Genomic DNA, 10056 nt, shown 5'->3' on the forward strand with positions numbered 1-10056 from the left:
CTATAGCATTGGATGGCTTCATTGTTGGATACCTCAAATATGAATCTCAGAGCTATATGAAATCGATGCCCTTCTAGGGAGATTAAGATGATTCCAACTCCCGATCCGTTCTCGTTTGATGATCCATCCACGAAGATTTTCCATAACTCCTGCACCGGCTCCTTCAAGAGCTCCTCTTGAAATCCGAAGCATTCAGCCATAAAATCAGCAAGGGCCTGACTTTGATTAAGGTCTGTGGTATGTACAATATCTCAAACTGGCTACATTTGATAGCCCATTTTAACAGATGTCCCGACGTTTCAGGTTTTGGTAAAACCTACCTTAAAGGTTGGTCGATCATGACGTTGATTGAATGGGACTGGAAATATGGTCGGAGCTTTCGGAAAGCCAATATCAGACAAAATATCAGTGGATATCATGATTCAGCTCTGAGAAGTCTCTTGCTTATATAATATACTTGTTTTTTAGAATGGTCTTCTTCTCGAACTAATATGACACTGACTGAATTTTCTGTCACGGCCAAATAAACGAATAGAGGTTCTCCAGACATAGGCTTAGATAACACTGGGGGCTCGGCCAGGTGCATTTTTAGGTTAAGTAATGCCTGTTCGCATTCTTCAGTCCACTCAAATTTTTTATTTCCCCTGAGAAAGTTGTAGAATAGCAGGCACTTGTCAGTGGATTTCAAAATAAAACGATTCAAAGCTGCCACCTTTCCAGTCAGGCTTTGAACTTCTTTACGCGACCTGGGCAAGGGAATTTCTAACAACGATCTGATTTTCTCGGGATTCGCCTCTATTCCCCTCGTGTTGCCTATGATACCCAGAAATTCCAGATGTCACTCCGAACGTGTACTTCTGAGGATTCAGCTTCATGTCATACCTCCTTAAGATTCCAAAACATTCTTCTAGATTGGATACGTGATTATCGGCAGTCTTTGATTTGACAAGCATATCATCGACATACACTTCCATACTTCTCCTGATTTGATTAGGAACATTTTGTTGACTAAGCGTTGATATGTAGCTCCAGCATTTTTCAGCCCAGAGGGCATGACTTTATAACAATATACATTATTTGGGGTCATGAAGCTAGTATGTTCCTGGTCTGCAGGATTCATCGCAATATGGTTATATCCAGAATACGCATCCATGAAGGACATGAGCTCGTGACCTATCATGGCATCTACCAACTGATCAATCCTTGGTAGTGGAAAGCAATCCTTGGGACAAGCTTTGTTCAGGTCGGAGAAGTCGATGCAGGTCCTCCATTTCCCATTTGGCTTTGGGACCAGCACGGGATTGGCGACCCAGGTCGGGCATTTTGCTTCACAAATAAACCCGCACTTTAGTAGTCGAGCTACTTCTTCCTTAAGAGCCTCAGCTCGAACTGTTCCCAAGCGTCTCCATTTTTGGGATTTTGTAGGTCCTGTCCAAATTTAAAGTGTGCATGATTACACTCGGGCTTATTCCCGCCATATCTTCATGTGACCAGACGAAAACGTCCAGATTCTCTTGTAAGAAATTAATCATCTCCTTCTTCCTTTTATCATTAAGATTCTTCCCAATCTTTACGACTCTTGAAGCTTCATTGGGGTCAATGTTTACCTCCTCAAGCTCCTCTATAGCTTGGAGTTCTGACCTGTCTTCGCCTATCCGTGGATCAATGTCATCGCGTTGGGCATCGTTACTGTCCTCTTTTTGCTGAGGTTCTTCCTTCCCGTAAGTAACTTCTACTTCCTGAGACTCCTCACCTCCGTCATTTATGACCATAGCTTGCTACCCGGGTTGTGATTTTCCCTTCATAGAAATGCTATAGCATTCTCTGGCAGCGAGCTAATCACCTCTGACGGTGCATAGACCCACTGGTTTAGGTTTCGTTGTGTGGCCACCTAAGTTTTAATCTTTGTCGTCCGCTACACAACCGTCTTCCTCTTCACAACCGCCACCGTCTCGATCTCACACTGCTAGACCATCCTCATCACGAGCTACTGATGGCTCAAGCACCCAGTTTGGAGACTGAGCAGTAGTTTGCATCTTATGAAAGTGTTGACGGTAAAAACTCGTCAATGACTAAAGGTTAGAAAACTCATATTTTTATACTAATGATAACTTAGAATCAGATGGAAAGAACTTGAATCAACAGAAAAACCAGAGCTACAATGGAACAAAGATCATATATTTCTTAAACCTCTCCTCATACAATCAGTTTTCCCACCCCCTAACCTGATAGGTCGAAACCTATTTATAGGTGGGCTCTATTGGCCCCCTGATACAAGTAGGTCCCAAGGGACGTGTACGTATGCAGGTACAGGGTCAGGGTAGTGGCTCAGGACATAGTGGTGTCTGCCCTGACAATGCCCAAGTAGTGGTGTAGGACATCCTACTGTGGACTCTGGAATATTGTCGGGGGTGCTCAGGTTGTGCCTCCATTCTCCGTACAGGTTCGTACAGCCACTACTCGTCAGACGCTGATGACAGGGCCACGCCTCTGACCCCTTCATGATCGTACATCCTATATCAGTGCGCGTACCTGGTACCCTAGGATCACATGGCACCTCTCCTTAGTATTTCTAAGTGTTCCTCGTACGCATATTGAGGAGGCTCCAAACATGAGAAGTAGCAAGGCTGCGCCCTCGCCTAGCAAGGGTGGCCAACAGTGCGGATGCATGCGCCCATGGGTGCGGGACCCGTGAGAAGCGGCGGGGCTGCTCCCTCGCATAGCGAGGCTAGCCTAGGCTGATCACACGGTGGCTAGGTGCGATGCCTCCCGTAGACGCGGTGCGCGGGAGGCTTACCTTGACCCTCGCATAGCGAGGGTGATGCCTCGATATACCCATGTCCAGGCACTTGGGCGCGCGCGGGAGGCTTACCTTGACCCTCGCTTAGCGAGGGTGATGTCTCGGGGTACCCATGGTCGGGTACTAGGGCGCACGCGGGAGGCTTACCTTGACCCTCGCATAGCGAGGGTGATGCCTCAGGGTACCCATGTCTGGATACTTAGGTGTACACGGGAGGCTTGCACCGCGCGGTACAAGGCAGCCTCACATAGCGAGACATAGGGTAGCCTTGAATGGCGAGTCCCTCACATGACAGCCCTTGAAGACTTATGCTCGGATGCCTATGTCTATGTATCTTGACACTTTAGCTTATCACCCTGGTGTGGGCACATTGGACCTTGGAAAGCCTTCAAGAATGGACACCATTTCAAATATTTCTTAGGATATTACTTGACATTTACAAAAAGGAATCCATAGGTGATGATGTGACACATTGAGGAGTTATGTCATTCGGATCAGGATCAACGTGCACGATATTTTACTATGCACAAGTTTCAAGCATAATTTTATGAAACTTTTGCGCGTCATTCGGGATACAATGATTATCCCCATTTTTCTGAGGAGCTTAGGCGACCATACCAGCCTCCAGCTGTTCATGATGATGATCCACCTGCTACAAATGGCGGTGACACGGCTATGGACCCTTAGTCCTAGCTGCTCTAGTTTGTTTTCTCTCCTTTAATTTTATTGCACACTGGGGACATTTTTTATTTTAAGTTTGGGGGGAAGGCAAATTTTTTTTTTTTATTTTGGTTTTTATGGGTAGTTTATTTTTGTACTATTAATGTTGACCTTATGACCTATGGGCTTCGATGATAAACTGGTGCTAAACTTTTTGATATTATTCGGAATGTGTGGATAACTTGCGGATTGTGTGCTTAACCTATTATGCTTACTTTTGGTATTGTTGTATGAATATGTGTTGCTCTACTTGTTCTATACATATTATGATTTTGTGTGTATATGAAGACTTGGTTTGAATTGGTTGATATTGAGATAAACTAGAATTTGTGTAATTGATTTGTTGAGGTGAAATTATAAATCTTTGTTGTGTAGAGATGATTAAGGCAATTTTTGTTGAAGCGCTTAAGCCAAAAAGCTAACATTGATACATTATCCTTTGTTGTCTTATTTTGAGTTAATTTCTCCAACATTTGTTCTTTGCTAAATAAATGCATATTTATACTTGATTATGAACCTTGACCGTGATTCCTATTTTGCATCATGAGCATAGGTTGTTTTGTAATGAGTAAAAGTATGATGTAAGTAGGACGAGAAATGTTATGAAAGTATCATTTTGGAAAAGGAATTTATATGTATAATAAGTTATGATCGACTTGTTTTATGTTGCAAAATTTTCTTGTTATGAAAAAAAAAAGATACAAAGAAAGAAAAATTCATGATGAAAAGGAAAAGAAAAATAGCAAGAGATTAAATCTTATAGGATTGTAACTTCACTTGTGCTAAAGAAAAGCATTGAATTGAAGTGTTAAAAAGGATTTTGAAAGGGAGTTGTGTATTATTGAGTTTAGTTGTTTTGTGAGTTTATGGTGTGAAATTAGCCTAAATGACTTTCTCATCCACCATTTACCTAAGCCTAATGATATATGCCTATAAATTCATTTTGATCTATATGATTTTGATTTACATTAGTGGAGAGGAATTGGTTATGCAAGCTTATGGTTATCTTGATTGTTTTGTGGTATGGGAAGTATTTATGCACATGAACCATATGTTATATAGAATTTGTAGAATTGACATATACACACTTTAATGGTAAGACAATATTGGAAGTTTGAGTTTGATACGTTGAAATTCTAATCCTTTGTTTTGAAGTGCATGTTGGATAATTGTAAAAGAGTTCGGTATGTTGAGATAAATTGCCCTTGGTCTATGATTTTTTATTTGGTCATTCCAATAATTTAAGTTTTATAGCTTTTAGTTTTATGTTTTATTTTGTCATTGCTTGAGGATACACAATAGTTCAAGTTTGAGGGTGTGATGAGTGCACATTTGTACACTCATTCGTGATCATTAATAATATGAATTATTGTGTTTTTCTTAATATTTTTGTATAAATTTGATGTTTTTTTTGTAGTGTGCAATGTTGAGCTTAAAATGATGATTTTATAATGAATTTGGAGTACATTGTACATAATTGAGTAAAGTGCCGAAAACAAGATGCAACTAGGTCAAGAACCACGCAAAATCAAGAAATGTTATTTCAGGCGCAATAGCGCCGCGTATGAAGCACAATAGCGCCGATCGTAGACAAAAAAATATTTTGCGTGCAAATAATGAGACTTTGGGAAAATAAGTTAGGAGCAATTGCGCCGCTTGCTAGGTGCCATAGCACCATACGTCTACCGATTTTAATAAATCTATTTTTAAAACGTGATTTTTACGAGCATATAAATAAAATCTTATAGCTTCTATTTTTGAGGGCTAGACACATATAGACGACGTTTTAGGTCAGAGAAAGAGGGCTATTTTAAGCAACGAGTTGAAGATTTTTGTTGTTCGCCGATATTTCGGGTGACGATGCAACTGTTCGCAATTTGAATTCAAATATGGGCATAGTTGATATTTAGATAAATATTTATGTAGAAATATCTTGTTATTGTATTTTAAATTAAAAAAAGACGTGATTCCTTCCCGATTTTGTGCAGTAGATATTTGAGAGAATTCCTACTATAAATAAGAGTCGTTATATTTTAGGACGCTTTTCATTACTTTGTACACCAAAATTCTACATAAAATCTCTGGGTTCATCTTTAGATTTTTTTTCCAATTATCTTTTGTGATGGAGGTGATTATGTATATTGTCCTATAGATATTTCAGGAAATTATTCAAGGTTTATAGCTCTTCATATAAAGCCAATGGTTAACTTTGTATCTTTAATCATTACAATTTAAAAGTTAAATGATATTACCCTCGATGTTTTTCACAAAAAATAAACAAATAAAAACAAAACAACTCTTATAAATGTTAGAAAATTCCTTGGGATCAATGAATTTGTCCAAAAACAAGTTGGTTTATATGGAGAGAAAATAAAATAAGGCTAAGCAAAAGAATAAGAAATTTAACAGAAGATGTAAAAACAATGACAAATATTCAGCGGTTCCTTTCTATCCCTCTATTTCCCATTGTGTCTATTACAACATTTGAAATATTAAGGCATTATTAGCCTCTAACATAGTTACTGATTTTTACAAGGAAATCAAATTTAGTCTACAGATAGTATAGCAACTAAATAGTAGACATGTAATGTGTATTTGTGATGCTGCTGCTTCTGTAAATGGGGGCTTGAACAAAGATATTACCCTTTATGTAAATTATGGGTCTGCATGCCCAGCAATATCATCATCATCATCACTTGGATCACTTTCTTCATCAGTAGTGTGCTCCTCATCACTCTCCTCTTCAGGTGTCATGTTGGTGATATGCTCCTTTTTCGCATATCGCTCGCAGTACTCTGTATTCACAAACAAATCGTAGATGAACATATGAAATTATGCTGGGATGAAAATATCATTAGAGAGAGAGAGGGTAGAACTAACTTACTGTGATAAAACAATTTCAACAACTAATCAGTCTTTAAGAGAACAATGAAGAGTTTATGCTATCACAGCCTTGGACTTAGTACCACATTTGAACAAGACTGCTAGTCACAAACCTAGTTCTAGATGAGTAACATGATTTCTTAAGTAGAGTACTTGCAACCATAACCATCACCATAAGATGCTTTTTTCAATTTTCAATACCAGAAATTCTTTACAGAACTGAAAAATTATATTCATGACTAGCTTGATCATCTTCTCTGGACAAAAACTCTCACAAACAGAATCCATCTCCAAAACACCAATGCCATTGTTACGGTCAGATTGAATTTAAAATATGGGATAGATACTTTGTTTCTATGCTTCGAGAGTGCAAAAACCAAAGGGTGGGCTAATTACACATGAAATTTTCACCTTTTACTTTCTGGTCATATAGCTTTCGATCCTTCATCATCAATGATGCAGCATCACCATTAAGCGGGTCTGAAGGATTTGGGTAAAGTAGGAGTTGTGGAAGGAAAACTTCAAAAACATTTAGAAGATCTGTGATAGAAAAAATCAAAAGAACCCACGTGAATCCAGAAAAAGAGAGTAAGGTAGAGAAATAATGATAAAAGATAAAAGTAAAGAATTTGTTTTAACAAATCCATTGGATAAAATGTGCCTCAATGTTCTAAAATCTACTAAGATGGAATGAAAAATACCGAACATTGGACTCCATGACTGGTTAATTACATCTAAGCAGACAGAACCAGATCTGCAATTATTGATAGGCAGCAGCAATCAGTTTAATAGACAAAAGATTCAAAAGAATTGAACATCTAAACTACCTTTCAGGTAGTTACTTAAGAAATGTAATTATTATATCGTTAATGTTGCATGCTTCAAAAGATTTTGATAACATTTAACAAGTATTAGCTTTCCATCTCTAATTCAATTAAATAAGCTGTCTTTAAATTGTGGGGTGCTTACAGCTCATCCACATTTGGGTGGAAAATCTTGTTCACAAACCCAATAGAAGGAGATTTGTAAGGATAAGCATCAGGAAGCTCAACACGTATCTTCCAGAACCCGCCTTCGTAAAGGCCTGCAACCACCATATTTTAATAAGATAAGAAGTACAGTAAACTGAAGCAGAGAAGTGAAAACGAAGTAAATATAAGAGAGAGATTGGATTTTTAAACTTTGATGGCGGAAATTATAGTCGTGACTCTAGTAACACTAGATGTAAGAATCAGAAGTCATGTTCATAATCATTAAGTACTGTGAGATTGATCCTTGCAATAGAAAGACCCCAACAACGAGTCATTTCACTCTCCAAACTTCTTAAAAAATTAATGTGTCAACCAAAAGAAAAGATTCTCACAAATATGTGAATGGACCAAATCTTTGTTTTTTTTTTCACATGAAATACCATGTAAACTCATTGCTAGTTTAACGTTCTCTAAAATAACTTAATCTGAGTAAACTTAATTAATTAAGAAGTAGAAGAGTGAGAAGAAGAAGAAAGAAAAGCATTACTATCTTTTGGGCCATGGAATTCCACATTGAACTCGTTGAGGCCATCATTTATTGTCTCAACAGTGTAATCACTCATCATCCTGAACAGCATTGACAAAACTTCCATGAATAAAACAATATAAGAATATCATCAGCTTTGACAAGTTAAATAACAGTTCCCACTAGATTAACATAAGTATAGAACGACTGGCAAAACATTTACAGGGGGTAGAAGTAAAAGCGAAAAAATTATTGAAACAAAAGTACTTTTAGCTAGGTAGAAACTACAGAAACTTTTACACAAACACACATACAAACATATACATCAAATAAAGAAATCCCCATCATACAAATATAATATTCATGCAAAGGAGCATAAAATCATTCAAAACTTATCAAAGAATATCTATAAAATGACAATGTAATCTGATCCTTCTAAAAACTCATCATACAGGGTCAAATTGCAATAACTAGAGAAAACATTAAAATATGAAAACATTGCATCGCTATAGTGCTCAAGAAACATCAATATACCTAAGAAATAAGGCCATCAACTCAACATTCAAAACGTACATAAATTGCATTAACAAAAATAATGTAGATCTCCCACTCAACAATAAGGGGTAATAGCAAAGAGCCACTTACAGCTTCATGACATCCATCTCTCTCCTTTTACTTGGAGAAGACATTTTGAGTCGAATAATACTAATTCCAAAACCTGAGAAAAAACAGTGTCAACAAAATCATTTTCTTTCTCCTTTAATTACCAAAGAAGCAATAAACTTTCCAAGGTTTATTTGTCGGTGTGCGTGTGAGTCCACAATGGTTGCATTTAAAATGGACTTGCAGAGATCCAAATGTGAAATCAGGTAGTGAAGCAAACATCCAAAGTAAACAAAAAATCTTACTCTTCATAGAATTTTCAAACTAGGACTAAGAGGAAAAATCAGACACCAAACCATATCTTAACTGTCAAAAGTACAAACAAGCACATACCAAATATCTCCCAAAACATGAGTGAAATGATGAAAACAAGCCACAAGGCCTTTATGCTGTTATGCTGGTGCATGATAACTAAGAATAGACAATACACTAGAAATGACTCTGGGCCAGCAAAAACACTCTAATGTTCAAGCTACATATTCTGAATTGAAAACGTCAAAATCATGTAAAAAAATTCCCAAAGACAATAAACAATATAGACACATTTGAATATACACAATAACAATGACAAGTTTGCTAATTTATATCATACTTGCATAGAATTTTATTCACATTTCAGCCTCCTACTGAAGATCAATACAGTAAAATTTTGAAGATTAGTACCTGTTCAGATCAAAAAGTTCAAACTCAGATACAGTAAAACCCAAAGTTTTTCATATTTGATTCTACACCGCTTGTCCAGCAACCAAAACAAAACCATTATCAACCAAGTTGGTAAAACAAACAGAAAACCGACATCAAAATCTTAGCCTCCAGTTTACTAATTCTTACAAGCTCAAACATTGCATGTAAAACAACGTAAACTTGTTAAGATCTAAATCCAACCCATAAAACTAAAAATCAAAAGACAAACAACATAGATTCTCGTTTTCTTTCTCTGCTATATTAAAAGAAAATCACAAAAATAGATAATGGGAAATGGAAAACTGGTTACCTTAAAAGAGCGAGTGAATTTTTATGGGAAAATTAGGAGAAGTTGTTAATGGGTCGTGATTGTAGATTCGCGAGAACCAAAGAGGAAAAGGTAACAGGGGATGATAAAGAAAAAGAAAATAGAGAGAGAGGAAGGGAATGGGTAGATGTGAATGTAATATGTAATGATGTAGTCATGTCATTACAGGAGCACGTGTTCAAAATATGGTGTCCCAACGTGGTGCCAAACTTTGCGCTAGTATATTTAGTTAATGGTGATTGATTAAAGGAAAATTTGACTTTCAATGCACTAAGTGATATTATATGATAAAATTATACAACGGAAAAAATCCTCATATTTTTTGGATTAATAAAAATGCCCTTATCATAAATTTCCCTCTTTTTCTCCTATTGTTTTTTCCCTCTCTATCTCTCACGTTTTCCCTCTCAATCTCTCAAGCTCTTGTACACAAAAAAAAATAAGGCAGCTTAATCTATACACATTTTCGAGCTTATTTCAG

General features: G+C 37.1%; 1 protein-coding gene across 3 annotated transcripts; it reads right to left on the reverse strand.

Moving 5' to 3' along the window:
• Positions 1-5902: 5902 nt before the first annotated feature.
• On the reverse strand, positions 5903-9713 carry LOC133830365 (ubiquitin-conjugating enzyme E2-23 kDa-like). 3 transcript variants are annotated; one of them, XM_062260338.1, is made up of 8 exons: positions 9558-9706; positions 9227-9296; positions 8546-8618; positions 7922-8001; positions 7373-7487; positions 7105-7157; positions 6815-6943; positions 5903-6315 (listed from the first exon to the last, which is right to left on the reverse strand). In XM_062260338.1, exons 3-8 carry the CDS (start codon positions 8587-8589, stop codon positions 6176-6178), a joined length of 561 nt encoding a protein of 186 aa, XP_062116322.1. In that variant the 5' UTR covers positions 8590-8618; positions 9227-9296; positions 9558-9706; the 3' UTR covers positions 5903-6175. The 3 variants fall into 3 exon arrangements, with proteins under 3 accessions (XP_062116322.1, XP_062116323.1, XP_062116321.1); XM_062260339.1 differs by having other exon boundaries at positions 9227-9288; positions 9558-9705; XM_062260337.1 differs by lacking the exon at positions 9227-9296 and having other exon boundaries at positions 9558-9713.
• Positions 9714-10056: the final 343 nt, after the last annotated feature.

This window comes from Humulus lupulus, chromosome 4, assembly GCF_963169125.1.
Source record: "Humulus lupulus chromosome 4, drHumLupu1.1, whole genome shotgun sequence".
In the NCBI taxonomy this organism is placed as follows: Eukaryota; Viridiplantae; Streptophyta; class Magnoliopsida; order Rosales; family Cannabaceae; genus Humulus; species Humulus lupulus.